The sequence below is a fragment of the Drosophila subpulchrella genome, chromosome X (assembly GCF_014743375.2).
Source record: "Drosophila subpulchrella strain 33 F10 #4 breed RU33 chromosome X, RU_Dsub_v1.1 Primary Assembly, whole genome shotgun sequence".
NCBI classification, from domain to species: Eukaryota; Metazoa; Arthropoda; class Insecta; order Diptera; family Drosophilidae; genus Drosophila; species Drosophila subpulchrella.
In genome coordinates, this window is record NC_050613.1 from 11,683,939 (window position 1) to 11,706,349 (window position 22,411).

At 41.5% G+C, this 22,411-nt stretch overlaps 1 protein-coding gene across 1 annotated transcript in view; it reads right to left on the reverse strand.

Moving 5' to 3' along the window:
• LOC119557348 overlaps window positions 1-21,888 on the reverse strand; it is a 50,277-nt gene extending 28,389 nt beyond the window's left edge. Inside the window, exon 1 of the mRNA XM_037870085.1 lies at window positions 21,837-21,888. Within this exon, the coding sequence (XP_037726013.1) occupies window positions 21,837-21,873 (37 nt within the window). The 5' untranslated portion in view covers window positions 21,874-21,888. The remainder of the gene's footprint in view (window positions 1-21,836) is intronic.
• Window positions 21,889-22,411: the final 523 nt, after the last annotated feature.

Sequence of the window (22,411 nt, forward strand, 5' to 3'; positions counted from 1 at the left end):
ATTTTCCTTTAAACTTTAACAAATTGCCAACAACATAATAAAAGGTCTAAAGTTTCCTTGCCAATACAAAAGCACACCGAGTCCCAACAGCAACTTGCAACACATGTGCCTTTGCATATGTATTCGTTTGTTGGACAATTAATTAGCCATGATTCTCACGACCTCAAATTAAGAGAAAAGCCATAACAAATACTAAATGGAAACGGCAGCAACATTAGCAGCAGCAGCACCACCAATTGCTGGCACAGCAGCAACATCAAGAGCACAGCAGCAACATTGAAACGGACAATGGACAACGGACAATGAAATGGCCCTTCCAAGACTTTTTGGTTGCTAGTTGCTGGTTGCAAGTTGCTAGTTGCAAGTTGCCGGTTGCAAGTTGCTGGTGGCAAGCGCCAGGCATTCGGGATTTTTTGGGGGAATGTTGGCGGAGAGTTTGTCGAGCTGGAGAGCATGTCTGCTGGAGCTAGATCTGATTTAAAGCGAAATTAGGAATAATGGCTATGGCCTGCACATGACAAACACACACATATGTATGTACTTATACACTGGGCGAATAATCGGGAGGGGGGGAATAGGTTTCAAAGGGAGGCGTTGACAGGCAGCAAATGCGAACAAGACAGTTTTTTTTTATTCTTCCATGGGTGGGGGATACCCCCCACTTGAAGAGAAAAAGAAATTATCTCACGGATAATCCGAACAACACGTTCAAACTTTTTTCCACCAGCTTTTCCTCTCTTTTCATCTGCTTTTCGTTTCGTTTGGTGGCCTTTCTTCTCGAACTGCTGCCGTTTCTCGAGCGGATTCCGCCGTGGGTGGAGGATGGAGGATGGCGGTTTTTTTGGATGGAGGAAGGTGGGCGGTGGGCAGGTGATGGGGTCTCACCCTTTTGGGACGGCCAAAAGGCATTGACAGTGCGGGGGCGCCTCGAAAACCCGGCTGAAACAATGGCAAACTCAACTCAAATGCACCTGACGGTCGCTCTGTCCAGGCAGCGACGTCGACCGCGACACTGAGCGAAAATGTAGCCGATATAATAAATATTATTTAATTAAATAAATAGATTAGGAAACATTTGACTTATCAGTATCTAATATAATATTTAAATAGGAATCAAACTACTATTTAAAAGGATCTAAAATTTAATGGATCTCAGATGAACCTACTCGAAATATCCAACGTTTAGGACATTTTGGCTTCTTTAAAATTGCTTTAAAATATTTTTTGGAACAAATAAAATAAAATAAAATAAATATTTGACGAAAAATAATCTTCAAATTAATGGATTTGAGATACATTTTATAGATCACACAAATTCCAATCGTTTTGGTTAAACTGGTATTGAAAAAATTCCTATAAATGTGGTTAAACCAATTTAATTTTGTTTTCTAATTTTCGGGTTCGTTGGCAGTCTTGTTTTTGGTTAAATATATTATTTTAAATTCTAAAATAGTTCCTCTCAGTGTGCATACTGGAAAGTGTTGGGATGTCAGCTCTGTGGCTCTGTGGTTGGTCGTCGCTCATTGTTGTTGCAGAAAGCCATTTCGTATTTGCTTAGTCGCGCTGAGAGAAAGGGTAACAGATTCCCACAGTCGGCGAGACAACGGTACTCGGTACTCGGCCAGCAGCAACATCTCCGGCCCAAGAGCAACATCTAGCCAGCAGCAGCAGCAGCAGCAGCAACAGCAACATCAGCAGCAGCAGCAACAACCAGCCGTTGACAACTCGCAGGCCATTGTGCCCATGAATGAAAAGAAGCCAGAGTGTTTCTGTTTCAGTATTTTTCTCCTTTATTTTTTTTTGTTCGCTGATTGATGAATGTCAGCCGAAAGTGTGAGGGCAGGGCAGGTGTCATGGGAACCTGTTGGGCGGAAGGGAAACCGCGAGGGGATGGGGAGCCCAGCTTAAAGACCGAAGAACACTGAAGGTCACCCAACGTGAGAAGCGAAAAATGTGGCACACTCTCTCATTTTTTTAGTGTTGTTTGCCTAGCTTCTGGCCAAAAGAGTCAACACTCGAAGCCTTCAATTCCTTCAATTCGAACGGCAGCAAACAAAAGGCACAAGTGACGTGCGAGCCACGAGCAACCTGCAACATGCCACGAGCAACATGCAACAGGCAACGGGCGAACGGGCAACATGCGGCACACTAACGGATTTGGCGGACTTAAGCAGTCTAACCTACAAATCATAAAAATGTACAGAGCAGAGACACCCGAAAAGGGAATAAATAAACAACTCAAATAAATTCGCATGGATGCAAAGTTGAAAGTTGAAGTCGAAGTTGAAGTCGCCACTTGAGCCGAAAGCCTTATAACTGAAAGATACTCGTACTTGAAACGATGCGCACTCTGCTCCGCGTGATCGACCGACTGTCGAAGGGGTTTACAAACTGGCGGACGGACAAGCGGACATACGGACAAACTGGCGGACAGAGCGGACAAGCGGACAGAGCGACCTAGGTGCCAGCCATAGGGCATCCATATGGATGAGCTGTTTGTATTACGTTTGAAAGTCATGTTGCAGATACTCTCCGTACATCTGCATATCTTGGGGCACCTGCTGCCACCCGCCGACGTTGATGTTGCTGTTGCTGTTGCTGCTGCGATGTTGCTGCCGCAACAGCAACATTGCCGTTACCATCGCTGCCGCTGTCGTCACTTGCATATCAATGTGGCCGAAAATAAAATGTGACGTCTCGAGGTGCACGATTAAGAGACTGCATCATGAGCCCAGGCACAAGTGCAGATGCAACTCGGATTTGGATTTGTATTTGGCCGCGGATTCGGATTCGGATTCGTATTTGGATTCAAATGCATCTCAGAGTCGCCCAGTGCGTCGCTTGTCGGCCTGTGACGCAATGCAAGACGGGACTGCATTATAGAATAAACAAAGCAGCGATCGGGACACTGAGAGAAAGAAGTGCTAACTTACTTAAGAAATAAAAACTGAATAATACTTTTCTTAAGCTACAACCACCTTTCAAAAAAGAATATGAATGGAGTGGAGATACTTGAAAAAATTAAATATGAGTTCTTTGTAGTTTTTCCTATTTCCTATAAAATATATTTTATAGCACTTAAGAAAAAATAATAAGCATTTCTTAAAACAGCTTTTTTATTAAATATAATTTTTTTGAATAGCATAAAAACAAATAAAATAACATTTCTAATTAAATAAAGTACATTTGGTTTTAGAAAGATATTAAAAATAAATGTATTATTGAAGTACACTTTCTAAAAGAAACGAAATCTATTAGAGAAATACCAATTATTCCAAATATCTTTAATGTTTTTTTTGCAGTGCCCCATAAACTGGCAGATTGCTTAGGGTAACATTGAAAGTGCAGCTTCGATGGCGTCGTGTTAGTTTGGTTTGTTGTTTCGGTTTTGTCTGCCATGGGTTTCTTCTATTTTATTTTATTTTACTTTATTTTACTCTACCTTATTTTATTTTATTTTATTTTTACCCAGTGCCATTTGCTTGGGTCCACAGCGACTCTTGCCGTCTGCGGTCGTCGGCAATTGAATTCATTGAATGCCCGACCGACTTGGACTTGGCCAACCAACCAACCAACCAACCGTCTTGAGAGTCGACCGCAGAGGCAATCGTTACAACAGCAAAACATCAACCAATGTTGAACAGACCAAAAGCTGAGCCTGCGTCGCGGTTGCCTTTGCAATTTGTATTAAGGATTTGCAGCTGAATGGGGCAGGGAAGCAAATAGGGACACGTCTGCGGTCTGGACGAGCATAGCGCATTTAACTAAGTCGGCGGAGGACGGACTCCCCCATCTATCCCCAACTCCACCGCGCTGTCAATCCAATTTTCGGCTGAGCATTGGCAACATTTGCATTTACACGCACTTGCCGCAAGTTGGACATGCCGCACAGTCCGCAGTCCACAGTCCACATACATATAGAACCCCAACCACCCACCCATCTACCAACCCATCGAAAGGACACACAGGACAAAGAGCTTGTGGCTCATCCTCGCCGCGGGTATCAATCGGATTTGAGCTTTGAAAGCGGCCAAAGGACAATGGCCCAAATGGCAGGGTGAGTGGGTTAAGTCCCACGCCCCATTGTGCAGCGAAAGAGGCTTGAATTAGGGATGTCAGGGGATATTATGGTATTGATAGGGAACTGGGAAATATTAGCCTCATATATATATTTTAGTAAGCCGATAGGGAACTGGGAAATATTAGCCTCATATATACCTATATTTTATGAAACCGACAGGGAACTGGGAACTATTAGCCCTCATATATCTTGTAAAACCGATCCGAATGTAAAAGAGTTCGGACTTCAAAATGTAGTTAGGGTTTTATTTCGGTGTTAAGAAGCTTTTTTATAAGAAGAATTGTAAATATCTTATGGAAAATAAGCAGCATCCAAAAAAAATTATTGAAACTAGTTTCCAATTTCAAATTGTAACGTTATAAAAATCAATAACTTAGAAAAATCCACTTGATATATCAATTTTGTAAAACTAATCTGAAAGAAAAATAAAAAACTTTGAAACATCAAAGTATTGTTTAATTATATCTTTTTTGTTAAACAAATTTTATTTTATTTATGGATCTATATTAATCAAAATTCAATCGAAAAATTAATTTTTTTTGATTAACTGATACAACTGAACAACAACTACTTTAATTTATTTATTGACTTAAGTTACATAGTTAAGGTTAATTGACAGGCTATGAATAATTGAATTTGATTTGAGTTTTCCAGCCGCACACGCATTAAATATTAAGCAAATTTAAGCATAAATTATGGCCCAACAATGAGCTGCCTGAACTGAACCGAGTATTTGTGGGGCTTTGGATTTAGCGCTGCTTTTTGGCCCATGAACATTCACATTCACACTCATATTCACACCCACCGATAAAATTTGGCACATACTCGTGTGCACTAGTATTCGTATATTTTGCACATTTGCAAACTCCACAACCGCCAGCCACACAAGCTTAACCCCTGACAGCCCCCATTCAGCCGGCTGACAACTTCTCGCCCTGCATTGACACCTTCCAATAATTTTCGGGGGGGTTTTGGATGGTTGGGTGGTGCAGGGTGGTGCAACACTAGTGGGTGGTGCACAGTGTGTGTGTGTGTGTGTGTGGCATGCAGGTAGCTGCGTTGCAGCTGCGATTTGTTTCACTTAGTTTTCGCCCTCGTCGACTTGTCGCTGGAAAATTTGCGTACGGCGTCGCTGGGATTTGGATTGTGTAAGACATGCACGCAACATTACCACAACTCCCTCCCACTTCCCCGATTTTCACTGCTTTTCCCGCTGCTTTTTCCAGCTGCTTGGATGTCGTGTAAGTCAGCCGGTGACAAACAAAATGCACAGAAAGAAATATTTTGGATTGGTATATAGAGATATTTTAATGCTAAGTTAATCTACATGGTTTTAAATTTAAAAAACAGGTATCCTTAAAATATTATTTTTAATAAAAGAAAAATGGTATGCTTAATATTTTCAAAATACATATTACATAAACAAATCTAGGTAGAGTATTTCTCAGATTTAAAAAAGAATTAAATTTTATAATTGTTTAAATAAAAAAAATGTTATATCTCAAAAATTATTTGACTTGAAGTAAACACTATTAAAAAGAAGTCTAAGACAAATTTTGTAAAATCCCAAATTATTTTTCTGTAAGTGTGTACGAATAGAACTTTCAGCTTGTTGGCAGTTGGATTTCGGGGCAGGTTAAATGCCATTCCACGGCTAACGTCCATCCAACCATCCATCCATCCATCCATCCATCTATCAGTCAGCCAGTCAAGGCCACTAATTAGGTGTAGTACCCACCGCCCATCCCAGTCCATCGCAACCCATCCCAGCCCCCTTCCCGCCCACTGGCCACAACTTTTCCGATGCTAATTAAGCGACGATGCATCAAAGTTGTTCTGGAAAAACCTGCGTTTCGCTGCACGAAAATTCCGATCGGTTCCCAGCAGCTAAGGCAACAGAATTAGGAACACGAGCAGCTAAACTACCTGACATCCACATCCCCATCCACATCCCCATCCACATCCACATCCACCTCGGACATTGACAATGCGCCCTCTGAGGTTTTGACATGGCTGCTCCATTGCTCCATTGCTCCATGGTATTGAGATGTCATCGGGATTCAAACACACCGACCCGGCCAACAAGCTAACGAGTCCCGGCTTTTGGCCATGGCTTTTAGCTTTTAGCTCTTAGCTTTTGGTTTTGGTTTTGGACTTACATAATTAGAGGCAACCCAGTCGGGCCGAAGGAGACCCCGGAGTTTGTCCAGGCCAGACGATTACACGCGCTGGCAATGTAATGGGGCCATGTTCGAGCCCATCTGATTGAAATGCCAAAACAACTGACACAGCGACCGCGGCCAAGGACCCGATTTATACACTTAATACTCAGCCCATGACATCCACGAAAATGCTGGGGAACTATGGGGGGGTTTTCTTCAAGAGCAACTCACCTGTAAATATATAGAAGGGGAGAATTTTTGGCATGAGTATAGGGTTAATTTTGGGAAACAGTTCTACAAAAATATTATCAGTTTAAGAGACTTTAATCTTAGGATTCCCAATTATAATAATCAAAAGTATTACTATGCTAGAAGATTCCAATTGGATTCTAGTTCGAAACCTTAATTTATAAAAAAAATAATACGAAAAAATCCAGAAATCCTTAACCTTATAAAAAATATGTCTATATCTATATCTACTTTACTTAACATTTTTAATCTTTAAAAACAAAATCATAAAACTCTACCTTAGAAACATCCGTAAGAATATAACTAAACCCTTTAAGAGCTTTGTTATTTGAAAAACATCCTTAAAATATCCATAACTTCCCTTATATGATTTAAATTGTTCCCATAAACACAGAAAGAGTGGCCAACTTTTACTCGGACCACAGGGCACGAAAGGTTTTGGCACCTGGAGGGCCCGAAGCTCAGGTGTGTGTCATTAAGATTCTCCCACGCATTCAGTGTCGGGTCTGAAGTGGCCGCCTGGCCAAGATCTCAAGCCCCCAGTTGGCCCCTAAAAGAACAGCAACAACAACTAGAAGATCGAGCTAAACAAAGGCAATTGGACCTGGTCTGGTTCAGATCGCTTTGGTTCAGTTTGGTTTGGGCTTTAGTCTTAGTTCACCTTAGAGTTCTGAGTCTCTGAGACCGGTTCTGCGGTTCTTGCGGCTCTCGTTGCTCTGCCCGCTCTGCTGTTTGTTTGTTTGTTGCAATAAAATGAAACGTAAATGAAATCTATTGTATTCCATATGAATAATGAGACAATTTTAATAATTTATAGACAACTTTCGGTTAACCGCAATAAGTTAGCCCAGACTCAGACTCCAAGTGAGACAATGGCTAAAGCTGAAGATTCCGCATCCCCACCGCAGAAAAGAAAAAAAAAAGAAAAGAGAAAAAAAAATAAACAGTTCGATGATCCTACAACTCGGATACGGATATATACCTATATACATATAATCGTATATACTTATATATAGGGTTTCTCAATCTCTTTTCGCTCTATGCAGTCCATCGTTAGCCGTGATAACAAATCGCGATTGGCATCGCTTCCGATCGATCGCACAGACAAAGGTGAGAAAACTTTGGCCCTGAGGTCTGAAGTCTCAAGTCTGTAGCCTTAGGTCTTTAGTCTGGGGTCTGGGGTCTGGGGTCTGGAGTTTGGAATACGGATGGGGTCTATGGAGTCTCGGGAGTGGAGTGTGGATGTGGATGTGGACCATTCATTCATTCATCCAGCCATTCAGCCATTCATTCATTGACCGCAAGACCCGCAGGCCAGGCCATATAGCCCATCGTTTGTAATTGTATCTGTCGCAGCAATAAGTCAAAGTTGTCTCAACTCCCTTTGGCAAAAATTGCAACATTGCAACTTGGTGGCTCCTCGGAGGATTGCAAATAAAGGTAAAAAAAAAAATTGTAAAATGTGGCCCGTGGTCCAGGGTCTCAGTTACAATTCGGTTACACGATCCCCGCCTCGATTTGATTTGCCTTCTGGTATTGTTTTATGGCTTGGCTATTAGTCGAGGAAGAGCTAATCTCCGCCAGCCACAGGTCGAAATGGTCAGGAGTTCCGTCTGTCGTCTGTCGTCTGCCGACTGGCGGCAATTAAATGGCTTCAGGGCACGGGCGATGCCTCGGGCACAGGTGAGAAGGTGGGAAGATGGGTATCCCTTTATTTATAGGATGCATTGCGGTTGCCATCTGACCAAGTTAAGGTATTTGCAGCAAATTATTGTAATTGATTCTATCCACTTGGAACTAGTTATGAATATATACTTGAAGAAAAAAATTAAAAATAAAACTTAACACTTAAAAAAAAGGGAATCCCAAATCTTCAATTTATATAAAACTTCAATAGCCATTTCAAGAATCAATACAAAGCTCAAACCAGTAAAGCTACTGCTTTATAATTTTAACCAAATATTCTTTTTGTAGTGTTTAAATGACCACAAACAGCTTTAAGGAAATACAATCGTTTTTTAAGCCATCATATGAAATTAAATCCTTGCTAGTTACTTATAAAAGTCATGTATCTCAAAATATGTAGATAACCGATTCCAAGTAAATACAAAATTTCCGAGCACATTTCTTCCCCTGGCAAAAACCACTCAAGATATGGACTCTCATTTACCGAAATTGCCAAATGGGCGGAGTCCCAAACCGGACCCACATACGCATATAGAGGTATGTACCTACATCCATATATACATACACACATCCCCACTGACCGCACACGCCCATTCGTCCAGTTCCAGTTCCATCCGAAGGCTCCATCTCAATAGCCAGAAGTCCCTGGTTTTTTGGGTCCCAACCCCCGGGGGCGTTCTTCGCATCCCTTGTGGACAACACTCAGCTCCAGCCAAAATCAATAGCGCCCCAATGTCGGGTTATGTTTGCTTTCTCTGGGGGAAGGGGTTTTTTGGGGGGCCTTTCTTGGGGTGGGTGGTTGGGTGGTTAGGTTGGTTGGTTCGTTGGGTCCTTCCTCTGCAGGTCCTTGCGTTCGGACTCGAACTCCAAGTGGAAGTTGAAGTCGAACTCGGACAGCCGGATGCGACACTTAAACGATGTGCAATGCCGATGAAGATGAGGCAAATGGGGTGGTTCGGGGTGGTTTTAGGGTGGCTCAGTTTCTCGGCTGACGCTCCTAGTGAAACCGAGAAACCCGCCAGGGACAGACGCCGACCAAATGTGGCCGATGACGTTGATAGTACACGTTCCAGATGCACATACACATAGATTTTTAGCAGCCACCGCACCAAAGATACAGATACATATGTGCTGGCTTGTTGGAACTGCAGGCGCATCCTTCGAATCCTTCCTTCCTCCCCAAGGCAACAATAAAAACTTGAATTTTGTTGATTTTATTTGCCGGCTAGGAGTTTTTGGTATCCAGCTACGTAGGACACAGCTCTTGAACTCCATCCCCATCCCCATCCCCATCCCCATTCTATATCCTTGAAGGCGGCTGCCTGGCAACGATTCCCCGGGAATCGCCCAACTTGAACTTTATGCGCTGCGGCTGAGTGATTCGTGTTGGAGTCGAGTCTCCTCCTTTAGCTACCCAAACTTATATCCACACAAAAGTGGACCTCGGACGTTGTCTGGCGGAGAGACATCGACTCCGGACTGCAGGACTCCGGGTCTCCAGAACTCTGGGACTCCATTTCCATTCCCATTCCCATTCCGAAAACATCTCGCCCATCGAACGCCCAACTCCATCTGCAGATGACTAGATAGCACGCGTCGTTTTTGCCACTTATTGGACAGTCTCCAGTATCCTGGATCCAGGATCCGAAACTCAGACCCAGAAGCAGAAGCAGAACCAGCAGTAGACTCATGACCAGACCCCTTTCCCTCTCGGCACCCGACCACCCGAGGATGTTATGTATTTGCCGGCCATGTTACCCCACCGATTTCCAACCCAAAGAAGGGGGTTTATGGCCAGACTGCTGACTGCAATTTGGAGAACTTAACCGCAACTGGCAGCCAAATGGGGGGTTTAGGGGGGGGATTTGGAGGAGCAGGACACCGCAGGGCAGGACACAAATTGCGAACAAATGAAAGTAGCGAAAACGTTCGACTGGAGCGGCGAATCTGCTGCACAGGAAGAAATTACAATGTTAATTGAGGTTTTTTCATATATTTTAAGAATGGTTTTCTACGAAAAAAAAACATAGTTTGCAACTAAATATAGCATGGATAATTATTTTTAGTCCTAGCCCAAATGTATCTTTGTATCTTTATTTACAAAATATATTTTTTTACATTTCCTTATAATTTAATACCAGCATAAGTTGAATTTTATAGTTATTGTTATAGACACATCACATTCAAATACTAGAGATCATAATATTTTTTTCCCTCAGTGCCTTTTTAGGTTGTACATGTGTTCTGGTGCCCTGGGTCTTAGTCTCGGTTCTGCTCTTGTTTCTGTAGCAGTTTCTGTTTCAGCTGCCTCCAACTTCCGCCCTCACCTCCTATTTTCAATCTTGTGCCATCATCGGAGCTCCTTTTTTTCGGCAGTTTAACTGGAGGTCAAAAGACCACTGTAAGCCATGAATCCCACCAATCTGCTGAGGCATCACCTCCTGGTTTTCTAAGGGTTAGGATACTATTCTGCAATTCCTGGTCAAGGGGAAAGATCTGCATTTCGAACTGGTAAACTTAATATAATATATTCATTTCCCAAAATATCTTATGTTTTATAAATCGTTTTTCAAATATGTAACTTTATTTATTCTATCTTGTCATTTTAATAATTTTACCAGTGAAGAATTGTGCAACTCAAGACCTTTTTCAGTTCTTCGCAATTCATATGAATCATTAGCTTCCTTTAACCCTCGACTGCCCGCTCTTAACCCCCTGCAGGTCTTGCCTTTTAAGCCAGTCACAGCTGCCATATTCAAATATGCGGTTTGGCACTCTTCAATTTACAACAAATCGTTCAAAACAACAGCAACAACACCATAAATCATACACACACTCACACAATAGGGCACCCATACATACACTCATATACATATATGTGTGGGGATAAATGCATACGTGTAAATAGTGTGAGTTGGATCCTCTGCTTGCATTTTCTTACACACAATTGTCTCTTTTCTTTGGCCTCGCACAATGCAAAAGTGGGTGGTGCAAAATGGGGGATGAGTGGGTGGTGCAAGTGGGGAGGTGGGTGGTGCTTTTGGCCTTTTGTGAATTGGTGTCCAAGCGTTTTATGTTTCAATTATGCGCAACTTGCGCCCAACAATGGTGCTGCCTTTGCCGCTTTTCCCTTCAAATGAGGCTGTAAAAGGACCAAGAGACCAAAAGGATCCACCACCTCCATTTGCCTCTCCACCTCCTCCTTCTTCTCCTGCTTTTCCCTTGGCTTTCCCTTGGCTTTCCATCTTCCTCTGCTTCTCTTCGTCTGTATCTGTATCTGTAGATGTATCTGTAGCTGTCTGTGTGTTTGTTGATGCATAAATTCCATCCACATATGCAGCCACATCACTCATACGCATATGTGTTCGTCCTGCAGGAAGTTGCCCATGTGCAATTTTCCCAGAAAGGAGAGGCCTTTGCACTTTGTGTGGCCCGAGCTCTCTTGGAAACTGGCCAGAACCGGCGGCTAAGTTGGCAACTGTTCGCCAAGTCCAACTGGGAATTCAATTAGGAACCTCTTGACTTCCCGAGGTCAGCGCAACTCAGTTTTTTTAAGGGTCTTAGGATCTAGTTATTTACACAGCAAGTAAAAATATTTATTTAAAATACAACAAATGCAGAAAATTATAATATAGCTAAGGAATGACCAAATCTATTATGATCGCAACAAAAAAATCTTAGGAAATACAAAATTATAAACAAAAAATGTTTTTCTTATCTTGGCATTTCAGGAAACGGAAGTACCCTCAACAGAATTTAGTAAATACATAAAAACTGTTAAGAAAATGTCTTTCCCTTTGAAATAAAATTATAACACAGATCATTTGTGAGGGATATCTATAAAAATAAGTGTTATAAAAATTATCAAAATTTTATTTTATGATTTATAGTTTAAATTCGAGCTTAAGTAATACTTAAAAATAAAATGCTTTTTGACTGTTAAGAAAATCAACACTTAAAATGGGGAAGTTCACCAAGATCTTGAGCGATCTCTGGAACCCAAAAGCGATTTCTTTTTCGTTCCATTTCTGACCAGTCGAACCCTTTAACCCCTTATTTTTTCAGCCAATGGAGTTGGGCGACTTCAAGCTGTGAGAGGAACTTAAAGATGTAATTTTTTTGGATTTTGTTGTAATATGAATTTCTTGTAGGCATTCCAAAATGGCGTTTTCCCCTTTGGAAGTGTGTGTGTGTGGGGCAGAGCAGAGCAAGCTGCGCAGTCGCAATAACAAAATCGCAAAATCTCGATCGAAAATCGCAGACGATGACGATGCTGTGGCCAAGCCCAGAAAGAGACGGGGCGATCGGGCATTGAGTGGGTGCGCGAGCGGGACAGAGGACGAGAGACCGCTGGGCTTGGCCCGAGTTTTATTTTTTTTTTAGTTTTTTTTTCCATTTTACGTTGGCTTTATCAAGGTCTGGCCAATCAAAAAGTCCAACGACACAGACGCACAAGCCAAATGGAGAAAGAGTGGGCAGATCTTCGGAAAGAGAGGCAAATAGCTGGGGGGAAAGAGACAGAGAGACGGGCGAGAGCGAGAGGGGGCAGCGGCGATCGACAAACAGACAGGTGTGAAGCAGTTTTAGCTTTTTGCAGCCGAGACAATAACAAATATCGTAATACAGTTGCAGATAAGGCAGTGCGAGGGTATTAAAAAAGGGGTAGGGGTACTACAAAACCTGTTGTTGTTGCTATTGTTGTCCCCCCAACCGATATTCTCTCTCTGTATCTCTCTCTCTCTCGCTCTCTCTCTATTACTCGAACAGCCGATCGCCAACGAAGACGCCACCGATCGACACGACACGAAGGCGAATCGGGCCCGAACCGGGCAGGGCCAAAAAAAAAAGCCTGAGCCAAAGCCCCAAAGCCCCCGGAGTAAATAAGTTATCAGCGGAATTGTAACTGGAAACTGAATGAATAAATAAAAAAGGGGAGGCGTCAACAAAAGCAAAAGCCAGCAAAGCGAAGCAGAGCAAAGTGGACGGACGGATAATAAAGATCAGAGCGCGTCTTTGGGGATCGCGGAGAAAATCTACAGAGGGAGAATAAGATCGTTTCGGAACCCATACTATAAGTTCAATACGATTTTTCTCTATAGATTTTAGGTTTAATAGGGTTATTTTATTCAAATTATACTATTTAATAGAAAATATATTCAAAACAAAAACCATTCCCATCATATATTGATGTTTTGAATTTAAGATAAGCTATAGGGGTTGTTATGATTATAGGTTCATTATATTTTTTATGAAATGTTTTATCATAAGGCTATAATTTATTATTAGGTATTTATTTTATTTTAAGATCACATCAGATCACATAGATAAACATAAATATAGTATCTTTAAATTACAAGGTATCCAAAATTGTTTTCTGTGTGGAGACTGTAGACTGGAGACTGCAGAGAGCCACTTACGCACACCAATGGAGAGTGGGCTGGGAAAAGGTGGGCCAGAGGTGGGTGGGGGCCAGAAAAGTGGGCTGGGGAAGGGGTAGAGAAGGGGTGGGGAAGCGCAGCGAATGGCGAGCGAGCGAATCGAGAAACGGGGCAATTGAAACGCAGCGAAACGAACGCGTGCCCATGGAAAATGAAGCCAAGACGCATTTATATATGGGGATGGGCAAAAAATCAGATAGTCACTATATGCTTATATGTGGTTATACTTATGTATATAGAGAAGAAGCTGGAGCTGAAATATGGATAGGATGGAGTCAAAAGTTAAGAGATCTCAAGCCAAAGATTGCACTCACTAAACTCACGATGAGATAAAGGTTATAAATAATAAGTTATGCATCTCAGAAACTAAATCACTTTGGAAAAATGTTATGTACTCAAGGTGACTTATGTTTAGAAGAAGTACTTTGACCAAACCTTTACTTTATACCTAAAATTTAATATATATTTATTGAAGTTCTTTATAAAGTTCTTTAATAGAACATAAATGCCACCTTAAATTATATATATTATATTTCTGTTGACTTCACCTTTAATACGCATCGAAATGATGCAAGCAATTTATAAGAAAAGTCCCGCATCACCCACTTCCTCCCACAGGAAAAAGTCGATACTTCCCCCACAACTCCTCCCTCATCATTTCCACCCAGTCTTTTTTTCCCCGGAGGAGGGATATCATCCAACGTCATCCAACGCATTGCTGCCATCCCAGCTGCATATCCCCTTCGATGGCTCTGGATCCAGCTCCACTTTAAGGTGTGCAATGCAATGTGACAATGGCATCTTAATGATAATAATTATGCTGATAAGATGCGTGGGGCTCAGGGAGAGAAAGATGACGAGGGAATCGGGATTGGGGATTGGGGATTGGAGATTGGGGATTGGGGAATGGGGCATCCATCCAAGCGCTGATATAAATCGCTGGCAAACGGAAATGGGGAGTGCCGTGGACCCAAAGAACCATCGCATGCATTTGAGGTGGGGTCCCCCTTGAAAACCTCTAGAGTCCCTCACCTACCCCCTAACCGACTCGAAAATCCCTCCAGAGACCTCAATCTTTACGTTCAGAGGCCTTTGATTGATTTATTTATTTGTGCCGGGGCAACGCACATACGGTTTTTTGGATTTGGATTCGCATCTTGGTTTCGTTTTAAATCGGTAATCATTGAATTAAATTATGCCGGGGCGCAACACGAAATGAGGGGCGGAAGAAGACGTTGGAGACCAAGATCCATCCATCCATCCATTTATATATATTCGTCCAAGCCTTTTGGCCGCACCCACACCCACAACCTGGAGTACGACAGCAATCATCGAGGAGGAGTTGGTCACATGCCAAAATCATCCAGAAACAACAGCAACCCAGCCACCATCTCCATCCCAATCCCAATCCCCATCTCCATCTCCAGCTCATTGGCTGTGAAGTTTTTATTGAATTCGCTGCCAAAACACCCACATGGCCTACGGTGGAGAATCCAAAATCCGAGATCCGTAATCCAAATCCGAAAATTGTTACCAATATTTGAAGCTACAGTGCGTTATGAAAGTATTATATGATGGTAATTTAAAGAGTTTAGATCTTACAATTAATTAAAGGAAAATAGGAATATAGCTTTTCTGTATGTATTATCAGTTCCCTAATCGAAGACTTATAAATTTGATTACCCATTCTTGGGTCATAATAATACATAATCTTTAAGAGATATTCTTTTCAAAATTTAAGAAATATTTGAATAATTTAAAAATTTGTTATAAGAAAGTTAAAAACACCTTCAAAATAATATGTATATTTAAGGTTTGTCACAGCTTTTAAGATAATACTTATAATTTTGAATATCAATCTTTTTGTAACCTTAACCAGACCTTCAATTGCGAGACGCACTGTACCCAGACCAACAGCTGGGTGTGTGCACCGACTGGGTTCGACTTCTCGGGGGATCGGATCGGAGGTTTCGGTGGTTTCGGAGGTCCGGCAATCCAACGGATTGCGTGGGCTTTGCATTTCCAATCTGCTCTTCGGTCGCCCGGGCTATTTATAAACGCAATGAATGAGCAAACGGATCAATGAATGAGCGAGTGCGCGCTGAGCCAGCAAAATAATAATTGCTTGGCTCAATTAAAAGCAAAAGGCGAAGAAAAGACGCGGCCCAAGAAGACCCCATGCCGAACCTAGCTGAAGAATTGAAGAAACCAAAAAAAAAACAAAAAAAGACCCCGAAAGACAAAAGACCGTCAACACAGAGAGCTTTGGAGGCTTCTTCTCGCTTCCTTCCTCTGCGGTCGGTCTTTCGGTTTCTTCAGGTTTCTTTGGATTTCTTCAGATTTCCTTGGGTCTCTTCAGGTTTCTTTGGATCTCTTTAAGATTTCTTTGGGTTTCTTTGACACTGCGTAGGCGCTGCCAAGCCCGTGGATCTTAATGAATGACTGCCACGGCCCGAAACTAATCACGCTGCAGCTTCTCTTCTTCGCAAAGACCCCGCCCATCTCTTGCGCAGCTGAGTTATTTGATCTTGGCCTAATTTATGCAAAATAATTATTATTTCATTTCCAAACTATAATTTTGCTTTTTTTTCCATCTTTTTTTTTAGTGCGTTAAACTGTTAAACTGGGGGATCTTCCGCATTTCCGGTTCGCTTTTGGCACGTGCTCGCAGGGGATGGGCAAGCAGATGTGCTGGAAATAGTAAACAAAAAACAAGCAAAGCCAAGGAAAACCCATTGAAATTTTCGTTCGCGCCTAGGCAAATTTGTAGCGCGTGCGCAGGCAAAAAGGAAAAAAAATAAAAGGGGGCGGCGTGGGGCGGCGGGGGCGTGGCAGGATACTCCACCCATCATCACTCACAGTCAGATGTTCGCCTTCGAACATTTTGCGGTTTGTTTTGCTCGCCGGCTACGCGTTAAAAAAATGCACAAATAATAAAAAAGGAAAGAAAGGAAAAGAAAAGCGAGTAAAAGAAATTGTGTTTGCAGAGACACAGAAAAAGAGCGGGGGAAAATTGGGGGGTTCGGGGTGCTCTAACTATGACAAAGGTGCCAAGTTCTGCTGCACCACCCAACCACCACCCCCCGTTTGGCCGTTGAAAGTGAAAAGTTTGCCAAAGTGCGGGGAGGTAAATCATACAAAAAATAAAACACAAAAAAAAGGAAAAGCCAGCTCACAAAAAAATCGAGAAAAACCCCCTAAGAAAATTCGCGTCAAAACAAATGCCGGGAAGAGAGTAAAAGATTCATTAACTTGTTAGCTTCTGTTTCAGGTCATTTTCCGGGATTCCCCGTTTGGGTTTTTTCTTTTTATTTTTGTTTACACTTGGCAATGGTTAAGTATACGCCAAGTTGGCTGTCCAAATAAAATAATAATAACAGAATTAGGCAGAATTATTTACTGCTATTTGCAGGGTAATACTATCATTGTTTGGGCAATTTAAAAATACAAAATGGTATGGTATGCTATCTGATTCTTACCAAAATCTTTATTTCTTTCTTTTTGTTTACTCATAAAATGGGCATACAAATTATTCAAGCAAAATTTACTTAAATTCTAGTTTTATTTATTTAAAGTATACATTAAAAATAATAAAATAATGAATAAATGGCACCAACTAATTCGATTTTATTCACACCTTTGTGATTTCCCTGCTCGTAAAATGAAAAACGAAATCAGAAAAGCCAAGCTGGTTAATAAAAGTCAGCGAATAACAAGCAAGGCATTCACACTTATTCGCTTTTTGTGCCAGTAAAAAAAAAAACTTTAAAAATTAAAAAAGTCGGCAAACAAAAAACGGAACAAAAGCCGAAAGCCGAGTGGAAAACAAAGGCGGGTGCAAAACAATTCAATGGGATGTGAAAGGGGCGAAGGGGGGCCATACAGGACTCCCAGGACTCGTAGGACTTCCCAGGACATGCAGGGCTGGCCAAAACGGATGCACCTAGCGAGACAGTTTGGACCAAGTCCTGCGGATCGCAGTCCTGGCCCTCGGTTTTTAGTTCCAGATTCAGATTCGGATTCAGTCGCCGTCTAAATTCTCAGACTCGCCGCAGCGGAAGTAACTCGCTGAGCGCTGTTGTGGCTGATTATGCTGCCAGTGGCAGTAGTGGGAAAAGGGCATAGAAAAAGGGGGTTCCAGTGGGGGTTTTTGTGTTTTTTTTTTCGAGCGGAAAGGGGGACCGGTGTCTGGACCATGTGAGCAAAGCTGGCGTCTCTCCCGCTGAGCAGCCCAGAACGGGCCAGTTTCAATTTATATCCGCCATGTCCTTGCCCCCCGCGAGCATTCAAAACCAGCAGTTACTCCTTCTACACAGAAAGAAAAGATGACAACCCTATGACAGCAATTTGAAAATATTCCATAAATCACTTGAGCTTTTAAGGCAATGGAAAAGTATTTCAAACATTTTTACGGCTGTGAAAACCACAGTTTATGGCTCATTATACCATAGAAATCTGATAAAGGCCTGATAGGTTATAAAACGATATGCCAAATGATTGAAGACAATCGAAATATGTTCTGTAATTCGAAAATGTTGTTAAATGTTCCAATATAATTTTGAAAACTAGTAATAGATTTAATTTATAAATTTATAAATTCTATTTAGAATAAATTAAAAAATCCAAAATCCAAAGGCTTATAAATATATATAAAGTGCAAATACACTTTATAACACTTTAACATTTTCTGATCCAATACAATTTTTAAATACCAATATATGCAATTAAAATATAAACTTATGAATATTGAGATAATTATAGGAAGAATGTTTTAGGAATATTTAAAAAAATGCTTATAAATATGTGACTTTTATTTAACCTAATATAAGTTTGATAATGATAATGAGAATGTTTAAGGAGTTTTGAAAGAAAAGCTTATAAATATGTCACTATTATTTAATTGAATATTAGTTTTTAGCTTTATCGTAGTGTTGAGTCCAGTACCTAGTAAAAGTTTCTTACCCATAATTTGTAGGACATTTTTCCCTATCTGTGTCCTATCTGCGAGCAGTTTAATTATACATAAATACGAGAGTTGGCATTCCGCCCGGAGATCCCTATTCCCCTGCCCATTCTCCATTCTACCCCCTTTGGGAGCCAACATCCAAAACTGCGGCCGCAGCTGGACAAAAGTTTGACGTCCACATGACGACACGTTGACACTGCGGGTGCAGGACCCTCGGAGAGTGGGTGTTTTGGGTGTTTTTTTGGGAGTTATGGGGTGATATGGTATGGGTATGGAACGGGGCACCTCTGTTATTTGTTATAACAATTGCAAACGGCTGAAAACGCGAGGAGGACGTTGCCATGGCGAACGGGAGCAGGATAACAAAAAAGGCAGCGGTCGCCTGGTCGGTCGGTCGCTCATTTAATGGACACTGTTTGGTCGATAATCAAATTAAAAGAAAAACCCAAGGTACCTAAAAAGGCTAAAGCTTAAATTGGTAAAAAAAAAAGAAAAGAAAAAAACAGCCACACAAAAAAGAAGAGCAGGCGCCAGGACGACCGTGAGATGTCCACCCATTGGAAAAAAACAAACCCAAAACCCCCTGGTCAGTCAGTCAAAGCGGGGGGTTAAGGGTTAAAAGTTAACAGCGGGTTAAGTGTGGGCACGTGGGCAGGTGCATTCGGTGTACCCAGAAGCCAAAAGCGTGCCGCTCGATTAACGCTGACCATATAGAATCGAACCCCATCCCAAAATCCCCATACCCGCCAGGATGTTTGTTCACCCAAGCTAAACGGCCTGCAGGATATGCAGGAATTAACTGGTCGGCAGCTGAAATTTTATTGTTTAATCGAATATTATAATTGCCATCGATTCATTGATTAGTTGGCTGTTTTATTATTGGTTGTTTGTTTTAGAAACTTATGAATTATCATATCATATCATAATAGATATGGGATGGTAAAAGAACCGACTCCAATTGGAAGCTCAAGTTCCCAAGATCATCCTACTTTCTCACCCCCTTTTGTGTTGTTTTATTAAATATAATAATTGCCACCGATTCTTTAACCAGCCAACTGTTTCAGCCAACTGTTTTATTTTGGGTTTCTGGTTGGTTTTCAGAAACTGATGATATATCATATCATATCATTATATTAAAGGCTTTAAATTGGAATATATGGGATGGTATAAAAACCGACTCAAATTGGTACCTCAAGTTCCTAGGATTTGCCAACTTTATCACCCTCTCTCTTTTTAAGTCGAATATTATACTATCATATCATAATACATATGGGATGGTTTAAGAACCGACTCCAATTGGAACCTCAAGTTCCTAAGATCTCCCTACTTTTCACCCCTTCTTGTTTAACACCCCTCCCATTCCATACCATCCCATCCATTTTAGGCACTCTCAATAACTTGTCGTACATGAACATTGCGACTTGTTCTCGGAAATTACTCATCAGGCCCATTGTATCACAACTCCCCCGCAGCCACCCCATTTAACCCATGTTCCCGATAAGAAGAGCACCCATGGGCGGCATGACGAAATGCTGTAAAACTCATATTGTTTTTGTTGCTGCCGGAGATCAAAAAGATTCCCACTACAAGAAAAATGTCAACAAGCGAAAAAAAAAAATCGTGAGGGTTGGGGTAACAAAAAAACGAAAAAAAAAAAAAACGAATCGAAATTGAAATTGTAGCAATTAATTATGATAGAATGGATATTGGGGGGATGGGTGGGTGCGCTGGAACGGGGCTAACAACAGCAATTTTGGGGACAATAGATATCGATAAGGATGGGTTTGTACCACTCCGGGTCCGATGCTCTCCATCTGGAAAACACGTCCAAGCTCCGATCGTCAGCAATTAGGCCTCTTCTTATCACACACACTATATATTACCTGGAAAAAAAGGGCGGCAGAGCCACCCCGCTTTGTTGATTTTGATTTGTAAGACAAATAGACCGAAAACGAAGAGAAAAAACCCAGAACAGCAAACAACTTTGTGAGCAATTAAAATTGTTTGACGACATGGGGATGGGATCGAGAGGGGCTCCAAAAGGCGGATATCTATACAACTGGGGAGTGGGCAACTGGCCGAGTCAAGTGCGTCATTGTCCACTCGCTCTGTGTTGCTATCTAGATAAGATTGATAACACTGCTTGCTCACTCGGCAAATGGAAAATCTGTGCAAAAAAAAAAAAAATACAGCTAACCGCCCGCGAACCGGGCCCCAAAAAAAAGCGAGCGAAAAAAATGAAGTTATGACTTTATGGCGCGGGACAATCCATATTATGACAATGATATGGATATGGCCAGGGCATATGAATGTGGCCCGCTATACCAGCTTTTTATGGCTTTACGGCCCTGATTTCTCTTTGAACTAAGCCGTTTTCCGACTCCTCCACTCGACCAGTGTCCAAATAATCGCAACAATTTGTAACATATGTTCACGGAATGACCACGGGGAAATACGGCAATTTCTTAGAACAACAATTTTACTTTACCTTCGTAGTGAGTGGAAATAAAAGAAATCTGAAAAATCATTGCAAAACACACCTAGGCGGGCTCTGATTTAGGCATGGCGATATCACCGCGATAACTCGACTAGATACAAAACAACAAAAAAAAGCGAGCTGAGGAGACCTTCCATATGGCAACGAAGAGGGGTGCGGGTGTACGATAGGTGTGACACGGTCGACTGATATGGCCTGACCATAGGCAAACACATCCTAATTGTCTAGCAAATGGGTAGTATGGATGTGGTGACCCCAATATTTGTAGAAATGTCCAGTTATCAAGTCCCTATCTCTACCAACTAGATGATTACTGTATTACCTTTATATGGTTAAGATTCAGCTGTAATATTAACAATATTGTTGAGTGGTCAAGTCATCCCAAATAAAATGGTGACCCCGATTTTTTCACTTCGGGTTATTTTTTAATACATCCCAAAATAATACTAAATGTGTTAAGTAATACCTTAAAATCAAAGCTATCTTAAAGCTGTTGCTGCTCTAAATAAGCCTCAATAAAATCAAACAACTTAAAACAAGATATTTTACCAAAAATGATTTTATGCGTTTTAAAGCCCTTTAATATAACCCATTACCCACGTTCCTTAGCCCATAATAATTTCATCAGCACCTGACAAAAACTTCCATCAGCTGTTTGAGCTTTGCCGGAAAGAAAACGAAAAAAACATCCCAATTGGGATGTCCCAGCTGGAAAAGTTTACCATCCCAGTCCCAATTCCATCCCACTTCCACTTACCTTGTGCAATTCGAACCGCGGGCATTTTAATTCTCATTTTTGTTTCCAGTTTCCGAAGGTGTTTTTCAAACTTCCCAGACACAGGCACACAAACCCAGCGAAGGGCAATGTCCTGCCGATCTCGTTTTTAAGGTTCTTTAAGTTATTGTTTTACTACTCCTCTTCCTTTTCAATTATTTATATTGCACGTGCCTCGATTTTTTTTGCTTATTTGGTTTAAAAAAAATCACACATTCACTAATTGGAATCCTCTAGCTTTTAAATTTTCTAATCAGACAGCTTCAGTTTGGTTTTTGGGGGCTTTTCCAGGGCTGCCATTTTCAAAAAAAAAAGTATTAGATATTAGTAAAACACTTGTCACTTGGGTTTTTCTTCCTCTTTCCGTATGACTTTTGTGATCTGTGATTTTAACTGTAGTATAGGAACCTTTTCCACGGGGGCGCTCTTTGTTTGATTTCTTAAAGGATTTTTTGTTTGTTTGGCAGTTTTGTTGTTGTTGTTGTTGTCACAAACGCACGCGGCTTTGTATTTGTATAGGAAAAAAATGGAAAACCAATTGGCTTTTTGTGGGCTGT